This window comes from Dysidea avara, chromosome 11 (genome assembly GCF_963678975.1).
Source record: "Dysidea avara chromosome 11, odDysAvar1.4, whole genome shotgun sequence".
In the NCBI taxonomy this organism is placed as follows: Eukaryota; Metazoa; Porifera; class Demospongiae; order Dictyoceratida; family Dysideidae; genus Dysidea; species Dysidea avara.
Window position 1 is genome coordinate 19,234,575 of NC_089282.1, and position 18,981 is coordinate 19,253,555.

Consider the following 18,981-nt stretch of genomic DNA (forward strand, 5'->3'; position numbering starts at 1 on the left):
GGGTTTTTGCCAAACTTTTTTACCACCAAAGTTTTTTACTATATGCCAAATTCAAAAACGACTGAGCCACGTGTTATCAAATAGTTTGGTACAATGCCATGTGTATTTGATACAATGTACACCTGTAGATGGAAGCCCTACTATAGTCTATTAACACTATCAGTGGAGAACCTTGACTGATGGCCATGGTAAAGAAGGATAATAGGTAACACAATAGCGCACTCATTGTATGTTTATGAATATACCAAAGGCTTTTCTTAAGCAAACTAGAAACGTTTCTGTGAAAGAATTAGGGCTGTAGCTGTAGCCAGTTTTCCACTACGCTTGACTGAAGGCATCAGGAATATGGTGTATTGTATAATATGGTATATGATATATTATATTGCTTTGATGGGACATTGTTACCAGACAATATGGACAGACATCTTTGCAGTTTTTGTCCAGTGTCTGGACATTATCATAAGCTCTGCAATAGGGAATCGGAATTTACAAATAAAATGATTTTGGATCAAGGTGTCAAATCCCCAGGGGTGGAGCCAAAGATATAAGTGAAATCCTCAGTAGGTAGCTGGAAAAGGCAGATATGGGCAGATATGGATGTGGACACGGACACGAATATTTTCAAAATACACTTCTACATTTATACAACAGTTGTTTTTCGTCTCTAATGTTGTTCTGTACAGTGCTCTTAACTTCCAGACACAGACATCATCTTCGAGTAGCATTTATCCTTTTATAAGTGCATGTGCAGAGCACACTACAAGTATTATATATACTATTGTACACATGCTCTAGGAATCGAATGCAGTTATGTAATTGTATAGTTTACTAGCAGGCCAGATCCAGGAGCTCACATCTTTCAGTATAAGGCACAGGTGCTTATATCTGCTAAAAAAAATTTGCCAAAAATGCTTTCAGGAATTTCCTATGTATTATGCTGTTCAGTGTTCCCATTATGCTTGATTATTTTCTTGGAAATTTTAACCAGTGGATGTTCTATTAGAGTGTTTCACTACAAAACGACTGTTCTATTAGGGAGTATCAATCTAAGGAGCTATTGTACAATTGAGTGCATTATTGAAGTCAGTTTGCATTTTCCACTGACTGCTCTATAAGGGAGTATTGATTTATTTTCAAGGAATTAAGCTAAATATCACCTAATATGCTAGCATAGTACTCTAGCCTATTATGCTGGCATGTTTGATGCAGGTCTATATACTTACGAGGCTAAGTTGGGGCATGCCAGCTGAATCTCTGTGAGTGTGATTTCTAGAATGTGTGCACAAGTCAGGAGTATATGGTATATGTGTGCTCTGCAGCATGCTAACCTCTCCTCTGCACATACGCTTATAAATGTATAAGCGCTACTCAAATACGATGTCTGTGTTTGGAATCAAAGACTACCATTGTTAGGTACAAAAACCAACTGTTATATAAATGTAAAAGTGTATTTTGAAATGTCCATGTCTGCATCTATGTCTGTGTCCACCTTTCCAACTACCCATCCTCAGTTGGTATTGAAGACCCCTGGAGTTAGAGGTGGGGCTTGACATTGATAAGTGCATACGTAAGTATCATATTGCTGGGAATTAAATCACCATTAATTAAGTATGGGAATTTTTAAACCAGGCATGTGCCCACAGCCGGTCGAAGGCCAGCTTGGTTCTCGTCTGGTTTGCTGAAATTGTTTTCTGAAAACTGTGTGTGTGTGTGTATGTGTACATGTGTGTATGTGTGCATGTGTGTATGTACGTGTAATAGTTGTAACATGGGCATGAGGGCTTTGCCTGATATGTGTGCCCAACTGCCCGAGGGCCACAGGCCTGAGGGCAGATGGCATACATATCAAACAAAGCCCAAATGCCCTGTGTTACAGCTAATATGTAACACTTATCAGGCTGATAGCCTGTACAGGGCAATCAATCACCCAAGCCAATATGAGTGCAGCCACTGGATATATTGTATATGCATAACTAAAATTTTCGATTATAGGTCAGCAGCTACAGTAGTAAGTTCAGTTATGATGAACGGGGTGTATCCTAGAGATATTACGGAGAATTTTGGTTTCGCGAGTTAAACGTTTTAATCAGTGCTATTGAATTGTTTATGGAAAATGTATGGAGTTCACTAAAGGCCTAGATAGATAAGCTTGCTTGTAGAGTGGTTAGTCCATGCAGAGTGGTAGCTTCGTGACAGAGGCTTGTCTGTATTTGAAAATGTGCGGAAATGATTGGTGAATAAACTATAGCACTACTTCTCACCCTAACCCAACGTTTTTCAACTCGTAGGATGGCGAGGATAACAAAACACTCTCCATCTGAGTGGTTTTCATGGCAAAATCCAAGTTGTGCATTCCTAATGTCCGTGTCCGTGTCCACCCATATCCGCCTTTTCCTACTACCCTAGAAAAAGTATATGCACCAACAAAGTATATAAAATAAAAATATTTTTTTTTATCACTGCCAGGATTCAAATCCTCACCCTCACCCTACACAGCAGTAACCACAACAACTTCAGGGAGGTACTTTACCAGCTGATTGTGTGGTTAACAATGGAATGCAGCTGAAGTTTTCTGTGCATCATGGCCTTCAATGTGTTATAGTGAATGAAGCAATGCATGTAGAAGCAACGCACGTAGAAGCTTGCAATAAACTTTGTGATGTAGCCAGATGATGAGTGTTTCATTTTGAGTGTGAATCGTATTGATACGTGCACAGATTGCCGAGTAAGCGTCGTCAATAGCTGACATATGAAAAGGTGTGTCATGAAAAGGTGGCACTGAGAGAAAAAGTTGTCATGGGCAGGAATCAAACCCTGGACTTTTGGGTTAGCAGTTCTATGCAATAATGCATTTGCTGTTTTGACAGGAATGTAGCTCAAGTTTTCCTCTACACCAACGCCTTTAATGTTTTATACAGAATGAATGGAAGTACATAGCGATTTGTAACAACAAACTTGGAATTGCCAGATGATGAGCTCTTAAATTCGTTAAAGTCCTGTGTCGATATGTGCTTTGGTTGTTGAGTTAGCAGCGTCACGAAAGAGACGGACAGATAGACAGACAGCTTTATGTATCATACAGTACGATAGTAACTGTATTAGTAGGGACCACAAAAGAGTAGGCATGGCCCATGAAATAACATCACCCAAAAACCAGCCTCAGTTTTCCCTGACAATGATGAGGCAGTATTGGTGAAGTAAAACTAAACCCAAACAAGCTTTCAGATCGACCCGAAACGCTTTCAACTAGTTGCTACGGAATTTAAAAAAAATTTTATTCGAGAGAATTTTCTACTGACTGACTGAGTAAGTGACTGACTGATTGACTGATGCCTTCAGACAAGCGTAACTCGATAACGGTAAGGCTACGGGCTTGATTTTTTCACTGTTCGACGTTGCTTCGGCCCGACAGATGCCTTTTGGTATACCGCAGTACGTACAATGCATTCTTCATGGACTTACCAGTGTCCTCCTTTGTGTCCCATTCATCTTGGCTGACAGGGAAAGGTGTCGATTTGGCAGTAGCACATGATGACTTCCCTTCAAAACGGAAATCGTCCGTATTTTTCATAGTGGCTATTTTGATTGTAGGGATGCTTTTCAATCAGTTCTTGATTCGTATTGCTGTGTAACGGGTTGAACATAGCCGACAGCAAAGCGTAATGGATACTTCACTTTTCAGACAATAATTAATAAAATTGGAGCGTGGCACCATTTATTTTGGTATTCGTAGATTGTAGAGGTGCTTCCGGAAAAGTTCTTGATTCGTATTGCCGTGTAACGGGTTGAACATAGCTGACAACCAAGCGTAACGGATACTCCGATAATTGATATAGCTGGGGCGCACGGCACCATTTCAGATGCGGTATGTGTGGGTTCACCAGTCATAATAAAATTATTTACAAAAAAAAGTTTACAAACAAGTACACGAAAAAATTTGGAATTTTCAACTAGAGTAGGGACCATAGCACATCGATAAAAAGTACTGAAACAAGTTGGAGTAGTCCATGATATTAAATCACAGTAAAACAATAAGAAGTGTTATATCCCTACTGTGCATTTCCGTTATGGTATCTTGAGCACAGTAGGGATATAACACTTCTTATTGTTTTACTGTGATTTAATATCATGGACTACTCCAAAGTGTTTCAATACTTTTTATCGATGTGCTATGGTCCCTACTCTAGTTGAAATTCCAAATTTTTTCGTGTACTTGTATAGATAACATGGGCATGTGTGATTTGCTTGAAATATATGTATTTGCACTCGGGCCTTCAGCCCTCATGCTCATGTGTATGTTTCAGTGTTTCAGGTAATTTCAGGCAAACCACTCATGCCCATGTTAACTATCACATAATAACCTACTATCAAAAAATGAAGTCTCATAAGAAGGTGACCTTATGTAAGTGCCTAGCTTTTTTGAGGCAACCTAGGGTGTTTTGTTAATAGAGTCTCTAACATCATGTTGGTATTAATGAAATAAAGTCTTTGGAAAGAAGTGGTCTTGTAAGGAGGTGGTCATTTTAAGGAAGTGGTCACTGTAAGAAAGTAGCCACTATATGAAATGGTCTCATCAATGAAGTTATTAAGTATGCCTTGGCTGTCTTTGGGACCTTAACACAACATATTTTTGTACAGAGATGATTTTTGTAACAAGAAGGCCTTTAAGAGGTGGCCACTAAACAAGGGTTTTACTATAGCATACATGTATATTATTTTTATGAAGATTGGACCACTTCCATTTTCTGTTTCTGGTTCCATTTCTACTGTTCCCTGTATGTGGTCATCTGAAATTACACATCGTTTCAAGTCGAAAGGGCATGTCCTTCTCAAACACAAATAATAATGAAGGGCAGACTCAAGGTTTTGTCAAAAGAACTATAAAAATGTTGAGCATTTGTGGTTTGAAGCGGTTGTTCAAGTTATGCTCCTTATAGCGATAATTAATGAATCACGAAATAATTGATGAATTATGAAATACGGTATGTGTCAAAACAAAGTTAATGTAGTGTAGTGTAGTGTAGTCATAAATGTAGTCCTCAGCACCGAGCTCAGCACATATACAGCTTGTAAAATAGACAAAGGCCTAATCAGTGTTGAGCTACAATTAATTCTAGGACACTGACATAGTTTTCTATTCAGTCTACAGCCAAATACAAATATTGCTATTTTTGGAATAAATAGGTACATGTTATAAAGTCTTTTTAGAACAGTGACTAGGAAGAATTAAGTTCAAGACATGCACGGTGCTTACAAGACAGTACGTAGTGGGGTCAAGTCACTGACAAGTTTACTAGGTCACTGTGGAGTCCTTGTGATCGAAATGAGCCACTGGAAGGCCTCGCCATTATATGTATCATCGAACAGTCCACAGTTCAGCCCTCCTGAGTCTTCTTCATCGTACAGTATACAGTCCACACTGCATGCGTGTCTGAATTATAGCTACATAGGAGGTTGTTGGTATGAGCGTAAGTTGCTACAAATTGCAGTACCTGCAATTAGCTGACAAGCATACAGTCAGTCATGGGGAACTCCCAGAGCAAGTCCCAGTATTGGTACAAGCATATTAAACAGTAACGAGGACAGCTTGTACCCAACACAATACAGTGATGTGGCCAGGAAACTATTATACGAGTAAGCTATGGCTGTTGTATAAACTGAGTGTAATAACAATTTTATGGTGGTTATAGCGAGATATTGAAAAAATAGACATTTATAGCTAGTTACCTTATAGCTAATGTCCCCAGTGTTGTAGTTCACTTTCATCACACTTTGTAGAGAATAGTTAAGGCCCCAACGCCTTTACTGCATGACCATTCTGAGATGTAAAAGGCTGCAGTACGTGACTATTAATGCACGGAACACTAACTGTCAACACAGCAGAGCTAGGCATTCTGAACTGAAGTTGTGAGAAGTTGCTTCAACTGATGTAGAGTCCTAATACCATGATGCTTGTCCCAGTATTCTTCCACTAGCTACGCATGTATAGCTTCCTGCACAGGGGCGTAGGAAGCACGGGTGCAACGGGTGCTGGAGCACCCCCACAAATTTTTCTACGCACGCCATAAGTAATTAAAATAGATCACGTGATCAGACAAAAGGGATTCTACATAGATCGATATATGGATTCTGTGACGGTCACGATGACGATTATTACCTTGACGATTCCGATGTTGCAGCTCGCCATTGGCTAGCTGTTTAACACTAGTGCGATTATTTGTGATTCAGAAGTACAGAAAATGATGGATTCACAATCTAACACGATGTCACGTGTCTCCCATGTGCAGAGATGAATAGGATTGGAGTACAAGATTGCAACTAACATATTCCAGTTATAATGTTTATGGAAGTGATGAAGGCGAAGGTGATGACACAGCAAACACCGCTAGTAACAGTAATAATGTGGATAATATTGAATAAGAAGTGTGTATATATTTCTGTGTCAGTATATACCCAAGTACGTGTGTTGGGTGTACCCCTTCTCCCTGTTTATTGATGGTAGCTGTTACAATTACAACAACAGAGATCCTTCTCTAGTGTACAAAGTGTTAAGTAGTCTGGTAGTGCATGTTAACTGAAGAACTTGTTAATGCATCTGCTTCAGAACAGAATTGATGATTTAATTGTTAAAGCATTTACATTTAGCTAACACTAGGAAATAAATAAATATAAGTGATATGGTACTATAAATAACGATTTTTGTATAATGTGCTATGTGCATATATGTGATCATTGTTTTGTCCTTGAAATATATGTAATTTCCAATGATTTGAGCCATACAATTATGAAAATGTCGTCAGCGTCTGGGGGGGCAGCCCCCCAGACCCCTGCAGGTGAGTCTGCCCTCCACCTCAGCACCCCTGCCTGAAATATCTTCCTACGCCTCTGCTGCAGATAGTTACTTCTTAGTCTTCCTACAGAATGGAGAAGGTAATATAATGCTATTTTGGTACATAATTGTACTGCAATATAAATCAGAACAGCTATAGGGATAAAATTTATACATCGTAATACTTATTGTAGTTACTGTAGGTGTAGAACCAAGTCATAGTAAGAAGTGTATTACTAGTGTAGTACGACCACTCCCATACTGTAGTAATATTGTAAAAGTTTTGTACTACAACCATAGTACGGCTACCGCTAGGTTAACTTTGTTTTGATGCATACCGTACATGAGAATACAGTATGTTATGGTCATATCCCATTACAAGTTTAATAATGATTTCATTTAAGTATACCAGGCATAACTATTTCAAATTCTTTTTAAGGATATCAAGCAGTACGGTAATACTGTTAAAGTAGGGATACCTCCAAAAGTGACAAGCACCGCCTAAAATGCCTCCTTCAAAAACCATCCTAGAGACATCTTACATGACAAAAATCACCTTTACAGAATAATATTATTTCGTCTAACATCAAATACAGCATTGATATAGAATTTTTTTAAAAAAATCACCAAAACTCGAATTTCCATTTGCCTGCCAGCCTACATGTACCTGCCTGCCTGCCAGCCTACATGTACCTGCCTGCCTGCCAGCCTGTCTGACCACAGTCACAAGGCTGGAGGCCAAACAAAGCAGTGCACAGCCAACATTTTAATTCCATAATAACTCACCAGTGGCGTGTGCCTTTTGGAATTCCAATTAGTGTGTGCCCTCTGCTCCTTTTGCACCAGCTCTTTTTTGCTCTATACACTAACTATTAAAAAGGTGGCCAAATTACCAGTCAATTGGAGTTAAAAGAAATTTATTTAGGATACAGCAAGAGTGAATATAGAACACAACTGAATGATAAAGGTTCAATGTTAAATATTTGTTAATTGCAATTGGTTGTATATCAACATCATTCTCCCATTGTTCATTCCAATACCTGCTTTTCATTCCTGAGCTAGCTATATAGTCTGCTAATACCTTTACTGAATGCAGCTGGAAGCCAAGGAACAGGGCCATTAAATATCAGCTACTTGCTGATTTGTACCAGAAAGTATCATGGTGCTTTCTATTTGCTATCTTGAAATGATAATAACTCATCAGTCTTTCTTTAACTGCACGAAATTTAATTTTTTCTATATTATTATATTATATTTGATTAATGTACAACCTCTATAAGAGGAAAAGTGTACATATTTTGATAAGAAAATAATATAGTCAGTTATAAAAATAACTGTTACAACTCTAAAATGTTCTAAGTTACTAGAAGTAACAACCTCCACCGGCAGATTGTTCCATAACGTGACAGTTGAAGGAAAAAAAGAATTGTGGTAAGCATTAATTCTGGTTGGCAATGTAACTAGTTTGAAGGGGTGCCCTCGAGTATGGTTAGTGTTGTATTCTAGGTTATGGTCTATAAGTACAGAATTGTTCAGTATCTTGTACATCATTATCAATTTTGCTTCATTTCTTCGTTGTTTGAGCATTGGCAACCCTAGTTGTTCTATCATACTTGTCACCGATGAATATCTAGAAAAGTCATTCATTATAAATCTAACAGCTCTTCTTTGAACCGTTTCTAGTTTCAGGATATTGAGTTCAGTAAAAGGAGACCATACTGGTGAGGCATACTCAAGAATAGGTCTTACCATTGTCTTATAGCATGTTTCTTTGTCTGTTATTGGGCATGAACTTACTGTATGTTTCGCTGAAGAAAGCCTCTGATTGAGTTGGCTTTATTTGAGATATTAGTAGTGTGTTGATTCCAGGTGAGGTGCTGGTCTATAGTTACACCTAGATACGTGACATGAGGAACACACTGGATATCTGTGTTTTGGATAGTATACTGAGAGATGATGGGGTGCTTAATATTAGATATACGTATAAACTCACACTTTTTAGGGTTGAAGCACATTTTCCATTTATTTGCCCATGACTGAAGACGATCCAAGTCACTTTGTAAGGTTTCACAATCTTCAATGGTAAGTATTGGTCTGTAAATTAGAATGTCATCATCAGCATATAGCTTCACTGTTGATCTGATATCATGAGATATGTCGTTGATGTAGCATAGGAACAGTAATGGGGCTAGCACTGTGCCCTGAGGAACCCCTGATGTTACACTAGATGGTGCGCTAGTACAACCGTCCACCAACACCCATTGGGTTCTGTGTTTTAAAAAGTTTTGAATCCAACCAAGGGTGTTACCTCTGATTCCATAATTATACAGCTTACCACACAATAGTTCGTGAGATACTTTATCGAATGCTTTCGTCAGATCCAAAAGAATGACATCAGTTTGCAGCCCATTATTCAAGTTAGTAGCAAAATCATTGATAACAGTAATTAACTGAGTTTCACATGATCTCTTACCACGAAAGCCATGTTGTTCATCTATCAAGTTACTATTGTCATCAAGATGATGCATGATATTAGAATAAATGATATGTTCCAGAAGCTTGCAGCACACACATGTTAATGAGACCGGTTGATAGTTGGATGGGTTAGAGCGATTGTTTTTCTTAAATATTGGACAAACGTTAGCTGTCTTCCATTCGTCAGGTAAGCAAGCTTGATCCAGTGAAGCTTGAAATAATAATATCAGAACTGGTACAATGATATATGCAACTTCTTTCAGGAGACATGTTGGTATTTTGTCTGGTCCAGTAGCCTTGTGAGGTTGCAGGTCTAAAAGGAGCTTAAGAACTCCATCATTGTCTACATTAATAGGGGGCATCTCAACAATATCACACACATTAGGGCATGATATACTTGGACTATCATCTTGGGTATATACAGAGCTAAAGTACGTAGTTAAGTGTTTCTGCTTTCTGTTGTGGGTCATTAACAATAGTTTCATTAACTTTCAATGGTGCAATGCCACAATAATCTTTCTTCTTACTTTTAATGAAAGACCAAAACTTTTTACAAATTGAATTTTCTTTGATGAGATTAGCAACATATTTATTATGAGCATTTCTGCATTCTCTTCTGCATTCTCTTCTACATTCTGTTTTACATAGTTGATATCTCTCCCAGTGTTCGGGAAGACTACTTTGCCGAGCTTATCTAAAGTAACGTTTCTTTTTGCGGCATAAGCGTCTAACTCTGTTAGTTATCCAAGGTTGGCTGGTTGTAGATGGACAATTCTTGGAGGGTACTTTGTAATCTAAACACAGATCTGATGCGACTTGTTGGATATCACTGAGGTTTGCTTTAGACCATAGATAAATTTTCTTTTTAATTTTTGAAGGTGATGGGATTGAAATGTAAGATTGAATGTATAGTGCCTCATGGTCACTAATGCCAGGTATGGGAAAGCATTCATTAATCATAGCTGGTCTATTTGTACAAAATATATCGAGAATGTTTCTACCTCTAGTAGGAAAGTCAACAATTTGTGTAAAACAGTAAGTTAGTATAAAATCCAAAAAGTGGTATACAAAGGTGTTGAGTAAGAAGTAGTCGTTACAGCGTTATTACTCCAATCAACATTGGGTAAGTTTAAATCTCCTGTGATCCAAATCATTGAGTTTGGGTAGGATAGTACTAAAGATTCTAATACTTTATGTAACTCTTGAAGGTACTCTAAATCACAGTTAGGGGGTCTGTATACACAACATATAATAATAGAACATGGACTGTTTGTAGAAACTTTACACACCACAATCTCACATTGAGAGTCAATTGATAGAGTTTCACAGGTCACATTATTTCTTATTGCTAAAAATACTCTCCCATAACCATCTGAGCGGTCTTTTCTAAAAACATTATAATTAGCTGGAAAAATTTCATTGGAATAGATGGATGGTGTTAACCAGGACTCTGTGCCAGCGATAACATCAGGTGTGTGTTCTTCTATCATACAATTAAACATGGCTTTCTTAGATTTAATGCTTCGGCAGTTGACAACGATCGTTTTGAGTAAGTTATGTACAGTTTGTGAGTTTTGGTCAGAATTAACAGGACTAGTTAAAACATTTGACTGACTTAAACAGTTAGAGTCATGAGAGTCATAACATTCAGTGCAGAGAAGAGCTAGAGGTGACCTCTATATTCTTTTCTGCACAATGGCCCCGTTTTTTATAACATAATGATTGCCATCCTTGTTCATTTGTTTAAGTTGCTCTCTCAATAGTTTATTTTTCTGTTGTTCCATAGGTGTAAGGTCTGCAGTGATGTAAATAGCCTTGAATGCAAGCTGTTGAATTTTGTATTGAAGGTTGTATATCAAGTAAACATTGTGACATGAAGAAGTCTATTAGTACACACAACACAATTAAAACTGCAATGAAAAACTTTATGTTTAGAGTCGTATGGCTTCCTACTTTGATAAACCACAAAATGTGTTAAAGCACACACTTCTAAGAGCAGACTGCGAGGTAAACTACTCCTTTTTGTAGTACCACGCAAGAAAAAAAATCACCCAGAATGCAATTTGGTCTCCAATGTTGCAAGTCTCCTGCAACTGAGAAGATGGTATCTCACCAAATGTTGGGGTACACCTTGACAGTATACATGTTCATTTTCTGATATAATGGTGATTTTGAAAGCATAATTTTGAGCTTAATAGGCTGGGCTCAAAAGCATTTTCAAAGCATAATTGGTTCAAGCCTAAATAGCACGTGTTCAACCCTTTTACACTATTCTTTTTGCGTCTCCTATGTCTCTGCTAGTATTATATCACTATGCTTAAATAAAAGAAATGACACACATACAATACTAGAGAAGGTACGGTACATCAGTAACACAGTGAAGACTTAATTCCTTTGCTGTTTTGTAATTGGTTCAAGCCTAAATAGCACGTGTTCAACCCTTTTACACTATTCCTTTTGTGTCTCCTATGTCTCCGCTAGTATTACATCACTATGCTTAAATAAAAGAAATGACACACATACAATTATACTAGAGAAGGTGCATCAGTAACAACCTAATTCCTTTGCTGTTTTCCACTACTGGTTGCTATGGGACCATCTTCAATGGTGGATCCAGGATGAGACATTTGCCCCAAATACCCCCACCCCCCTTGTGGAGGAGCCATACTTCTTTTGATAAAGACCAAGATCAATTGAAACCATTATTTTACAGATTCACCTGCAACCAAAGCAGACAAAAGTCTAACTAGCTGTGAAATTGTCACCCGCGTACTAAGTGCCTCTAACAATATTTATTGTGTTGCTGTTGTTCAAGACATTCATAGCCTTTTAAATAGCTTTAAAGACTTCACAACCATCTTCAAAGGCCAAAATGGCAAAAATCAACAGTTGAGACACTACTAAGAAGTGATTATTTGCTGCTTCAAAAATGCAGCAACTAACAAGAGAATCTGGCTTTTCCAACCACCTACAATTTGTGCCCCTCCCCTTGCCAGCTCCTGGACCCGCCCCTGATCTTCTACATACCACTGTTGTTAACAGAGAATTACTGGCTGAAAAGTAGTAATTTCACTACAACGCATGCTGTTTTTTTTGTTTTTTTTGCTGAAGTGAAATGTGTACTTTGCATTGTCCTTCGTATCACAGTCTCATTATGTTTTTGATGTATACTATTCATTTTTTGTGTATAGGTGAAGACCATCCCTCTCTAAAAGATCTGTACATTCATGTATTACAAGAAGCCGCAGACAGATGGAGGGATATTGGTGTATTGTTACTAGATCCTGCCATACTGAAAGTGATTGAAAAAGATCACCCACAAGATGTCATGGGGTGTTGTAAATGTATGTTGGAAAAGTGGTTAGAGTCAAAACCAGATGGTAGCTGGAATCAGTTGCTAGAAGCACTCAAAAGTCCATGTATCCAGTTAAATACTTTAGCTCAACAAATAGAGCAAAAGCTCAGAAAAAAAAGTAAGACCACTTTATGTTGGGGTGAGGGGCAGTTGGGGAAATACGTCAGTGATGTTAGCAATTTGCATTAGACAACAGGTCATTCAAAGTGGATTACTTTTTCACCTCTCTACGGTTGTATAAGTGTAAGGAATTTTAAGAGTTATATAAACTGTAGTATAATAGGGTCCATTACAATGAAAAGTGCTGAAACAAAAGACCATCACCTGAAGTGCAAATTTAATTCTTGCTTAGCACATATAACTAGCAATAAACCAGCATGGGATTAAATTTGTACTACAGGTCATGTGATCCCCTTGTTTAAGTGTATAGCTTCTAAAATTCCTATGTAAACTTTTTTGTAATCTTATTTATCAGTAGTGGACTTATGTCTACTAGAACACTATATTAAGGTATAACCCATCTGCCTATTTTGACTGGTGAAGGTATGGTCTAAAATTTATGAATAATCAATTTTAAACATGAGGCTATAGGTGTGCTATGAATGGGACAATACATCAATACATCACATCGCAATATGTAAAAGGGTGATACAGACATCGATACAATTTTTATGCACTGTCAGTGAAAAGAAATGGGAGACAATGGTAAGTCCTTGATGCATGTTTTGTACATACAAGGTAATGACAAAAAGGGCTGCAGCTGGACAACAAAACTAAGCCCTTAGCCTTCAGTTATAGCCAATATTTAGTGAAGCATCAGATAGTTAGTCAGTCAGTCAGGCAGTAAAAATTCCACTAAATGAATATTTTAAAAGTTTGTTGCAATTTATTGGAACCATTTGTACTGAAGGTAACATTTGGGCTTAACCAACACTGCTAAGGTACCATTTGTGAGACCGCTTTCTAATCTGTATTTGTGAACAGATTTGCAGAACCCCAACAATAGAGCAAATCTATAGTAAATTTACAGTACAAAGCATTTGTTTACATGGGAACAATAAGTGCATGTACGTTCCATGAATTTGTAAAACAAGACAGGCTCTAACAGCGAAAACATGGATATCATTGTATTTGCTTACTCAAGAGTGTTTCAAAATCTTTGTTTTGTTGCAGTACACCATGAGATATGAACATTTGTTTATGTCAAACTGGAACTTACCATAGTCACACAATTACAAGAGTGTAACCTTCTAATGTCACTTGACACCAAAACACTCCTCTTATCTTCTTCAGTAGCTTCCACAGGGTTTTGTTCAATTACACATTTTGGTCAAACTTTCTCATCATTGTGCAGACAATGAGGACCTTCCCACCAAACATCTAGTTCTGCCAACTGTAACAATTTTACTTCTCTTTCAAGTAATCTGCAGGATTCAGTTTTGTGGATATGTAGACATCTGAATTTCACCAACTCTGTTAGAAATAAATGGTTTAAAATCCCTGCTACGCCCTCTGATCCAACACAGAACATTCATGCTATCAGTCCAAAAATTCATCTGTTCTTTCTGGATGTTAAACACATTAGAAACTGACCGTGCCAATTTATTTCCTAGACTCGCTCCCATTAATTCCAAACAAGGAATACTTACTGTCTGTAGTGGTACTACAGTACTTTAGTTTTAGATGTTATCAATCGTACAGAAACACTTTCATCTTGATACACTATTCTTAAATGAACAACAGCCCCATAAGCATCTTATGAGGCATCCACAAATGTATGTAGACTCACTGACTGCACTATCTTCTGTAACTAAACTTCTTGGAACTTATATTTGTGACAGTGATGGCAATTCAGAAAACCATGATGTTCTTTTGACTAACAATTCTTTTGACACTTCTTCATCCCAGTCTAAACTTAATACAATTAATGCTTGACAACAAATACTACCAACAGTTCATCAATCACAATAATAATTATTCCAAAATCATGGCATCTGGTAATGACATTGTGGAGGGAAGCTGGTGTGAATGATGTACTATGTATAAATCATTGTACCTAGTCTACCTGTACTCAGTGCATTGACCAAATATTTTTGCCATCCTGCCCATCCAAGGATACCATGTGACTGGTCTATTAGAGCATCTCAATTTTGTCTTACCCTCTAGGGAGTTGCAAGAACGCTATTCAGAAAAAAGCATGTAAATCAGAGAGTCAGAAACATAGCACTAAAAACTCTGTTAAATGTAGAATAAATCCTAGTCCAGGTGGTGACTTGATCCACAGATATAGCTTGCAGTCTAGGCAAGTGCCTGAGAAGCTACACAGCCTGGAATTTTTTACAGTACTATAATTACAAGTACACAAAAAAATTTGGAATTTTCAACTAGAGTAGGGACCATAGCACATTGATAAAAAGTACTGAAACAAGTTGCAGTAGTCCATGATATTAAACCACAATAAAACAATAAGAAGTGTTACATCCCTACTGTGCTCAAGATACCATAACGGAAATGCACAGTAGGGATGTAACACTTCTTATTGTTTTACTGTGATTTAATATCATGGACTACTGCAACTTGTTTCAGTACTTTTTATCAATGTGCTATGGTCCCTACTCTAGTTGAAAATTCCTAATTTTTTCGTGTACTTGTTTGTTAACTTTGTTTTGTAAATAATTTTATTATGACTGGTGAATCCACGCATACCGCATCTGAAATGGTGCCGCGCACCCCAGCTATATCAATTATCGTCTGAAAAGTGAAGTATCCATTACGCCTGGTTGTCAGCTATGTTCAATCCGTTACACAGCATTTCGAATCAAGAACTTTTCTGGAAGCACCTCTACAATCTACGCATACCAAAAGAAATGGTGTTGTGCCCCAATTTTATTAATAATTCATCTGAAAGTGAAATATCCATTACGCTTCGCTGTCGGCTATGTTCAACCTGTTACACAGCAATACGAATCAAGAACTGTTTGAAAAGCACCACTGCAATCCAAATAGCCGCTATGAAAAATATGGACTATTTCCATTTAGAAGGGAAGCCATTACGTGCTCGCGCCAAATCGACACCTTTCCCTGTCAGCAAAGATGAATGGGACACAAAGGAGGACACTAGTAAGTCCATGAAGAATGCATTGTACGTACTGCAGTATGCCAAAAGGCACCTGTCGGGCCGAAGCGACGTCGAATAATGAAAAAATCAATCCCGTAGCCTTAGCTGTTATCGAGTTACACTTGTCTGGAGGCATCAGTCAGTCAGTTACTTACTTACTCAGTCAGTCAATAGAAAATTCTGTCGAATAAAAAAAATTTTAAAATTCCGTAGCAACATGTTGAAAGCGTTTTGGGTCGATCTAAAAGCTTGTTTGGGCTTAGTTTTACCTCACCAATACTACCTCATCGTCGTCAAGGAAACTTGAGGCTGGTTTTTGAGTGATGTTATTTCGTGGGCCACGCCCACTCCTTTGTGATCCCTACTATACAGCTACTATCGTACTGTATGATAGAATGTCAAGTACTTCAATAGATACATTAAGGGTAAGGTTAATTAGTCTTGTCATAGTAAATAAATTTGATGGCATATCACTGAATTCTTTTCAACATCTATTGATGTAATTTTTTTGAATGTTAGGTTCACTTCATCTAACCAAGTGATCTGCCCAATATTGTCAATGCCAATAATGGAATAATGGGTGGCGGCTACCCAATAACCCACACGTGCATAATTTAAAACATTGATAAATTGTTGATTGCTTTATTAATGTATGATAAGTATATAGTAAGTGAAGTTATCAAAGAAAATCTAGGCACCAGCTCCCATGTTATCTCAAGATATTGGGAGTTTAATCAGTACTGTTATACTGAAGTAACAGGCCAACCATGCATGCTATATAGTTAGACCTTTAAAACTTTTCCGATATAGTTTAATCATTTTTATCAACTGTATGGATTACTTATCTTTCGTTGGAACATGATAGCCATAAATGTGGTATTTGCACTTTGCTAAAGTATAATTATTTCTGATCCACGACAACAACAGTAGTATTTGACATTGTTTATTATGTATTTCATGTTTTACTATTCAATAGTTGAGACGAGCATTGCATCAAAGGATTCAGTACAGGCCCATGTCATGCTAAAAAGTTTTGATGAAATTGATGCAGAATTTGCTAAGATGACAACAGAAATTAAAGCAGCATTACATAAGAACAATATTTCTGTTGCTGTATTGATTGAAGAACTTTGTGCTACTTCTGCTGTTAGCAGTAAAAAGGTGCCTATTTTTGATGAAAATATCTCCGAGAAAGTAAAATCCATAGATGCATTATGGAGAATATTAAAACGGTTTTGGAATATCCTGGATTATGATATTTTAAAGTTAGTTATCAAATTGGCTGACTGTTCAGAAGCACAGAAGATACTTGAAAACTTTCTAGCAAAAATTGATCTTTCTGCTCTAGAAGATGATGGTCTTGTGCTTCACTACAAAGTATATGAGGAAAAATTAACACAACCTGTGTTGCGGGTAAAAGTCAATGCAGAAAAGTGCACTGTAGACATTAAAGAAAAAGTTAAAATACTAATATCCAATGAATTTCAGTTAAAGATATATTCACTTCGATTAAAAGGCATCAAAGAAGGTTGTGTTGAATTTACTTACCATATTTCAAAAGCCGTGATGTCTTATTTGTTGGAGTTTAAAGTCACTGGTAGTATCATGGCTGATTTTGTTTCCCAAAGTATTATCTCCCTTCAGATCAACAGTGATATGAGGTTAAATGTACCAACTAAAGTTTCTGATATGGTGAGTTGACGCTTGTATGTTTAACAGCTGTAGTGTGAGCAGTCAGTACTGTATGGCTAGTTAGCTTAGTGTATACGAACTAAGACAGATTAGTTAACATAGGTATGGTGCGAGGAATATGTGCAATTGTATGAAAACTCACAGTAGTAAGTTGCTTTGCCAAGAAAGTAGAAAGCATTTACCTCTTGTATAACATCATAAGCATGACCACTACTGTGAGTTGTTTATGTTTAGCACTGTTTTCACACCTAATGATAATCATTCTTTTATATGTGTTTTATTTATAATGGAAAGAACTAGCGGTACATGCTGTTTTGGCAGATCCTCTTTGAAAATACTGATTCAAACTCTTGCCAACACCATTCATCTATTTTAAATGTGCTGGTTTTTTACTTTTTTTTGTTATAGCAAAGCTACTGCATGATACATATGTGTGACTGTTCTAAGGTTGTTGTATTAAAGTGACTAGAGTATCTTGATTTAGAAGTATCCTACATGAATCTGTTTGACTGTAGTTAAACTGATTGTTGTAAGTGCAGCTGTTTATTTACTTTCACAGTAAACACATCAAACGATATCGCGACATCAATATACACCATGTACATAGCTCTGCAGGTATGGATAATTAATTGCCAAATAGGATTTTCTTACATGAAGAAGATGACAACTAAACAGATTGGAGATGAAGGGTAAAGGCAAGGCACAGAGGGTAGACATTCATCAAAAAGGTACATGCCATGCATGAGTTTGTTATTGTGGTGTAAAATAGTGTGCATTGTTTAGCCTCTAGCTCTGTTGACTGTGGTCAGGCAGGCTAGCAAGTATGCTAGCAGGAAGATAAAGCATTTGGGGAAGGAAGGCTTGTGGAAATCACAAAATTTTAAATTTCTTCATAAGTTGACCTTATGTATTGTTATTCCCAAAATGTACTAATATTTCTCAAATTATTCCTATCCTGACTTAAATCAGTAAAAATTGCTTAGCAGAAAGGCTGTTTTTGTTAACAACAGAGCAAGAGAGTTTAATAAAATATCCTGCTGAGTACAGCATTAGAGTAAGTAACTTCTCTATTGTAGAGTACTGGTATCTTGATCCAGTGGCGTAACTAAACCCAGGCCTACCCGGGCCCAGGCCCGGGTGTCAACAATCAAATCACGCCCACGGAATTAGCAATAGAGTAGTACAAAAAGACTATTTCACCGAATAATCGATTGAGACCTTGACAACTGCACACATTTTTTGGCTGCAAAACAGTTATATTACCTTTCGTTATTGTGAAATCACTTCGAACTTCCAGGTTATCGGTATAAGCGCCTCTAGAAATAATTATCATTTTGATAATTCGACTACTTTAATAGCTTTACTTGTGAATATGGCTTCAACTTATTGCACTGGGCCCTGGTGTCGGTACAAGTCTAGTTACGCCACTGTCTTGATCTAAAGTATATTTTATGCTAATTGTGCACTAAAATTCTTTAATCCTTGAGCTATGTCTTGTGTCACTGCTTTGCC

The 18,981-nt window shown here is 37.3% G+C and overlaps 1 protein-coding gene across 3 annotated transcripts in view; it reads left to right on the top strand.

Annotated features, from left to right (window-relative positions):
- The window catches only part of LOC136238516 (protein NLRC5-like), a 43,838-nt gene that overhangs the window by 4,965 nt on the left and 19,892 nt on the right, over nucleotides 1-18,981 (top strand). For 2 of the 3 annotated variants that reach the window (XM_066029053.1, XM_066029054.1), the window contains exons 2-3: nucleotides 12,496-12,777; nucleotides 16,754-17,469. In XM_066029053.1, coding sequence (XP_065885125.1) covers nucleotides 12,496-12,777; nucleotides 16,754-17,469 — 998 coding nt within the window. Of the gene's footprint in view, nucleotides 1-12,495; nucleotides 12,778-16,753; nucleotides 17,470-18,110; nucleotides 18,198-18,981 lie in introns of those variants that run through there. The other variant, XM_066029055.1, reaches the window with a different exon arrangement.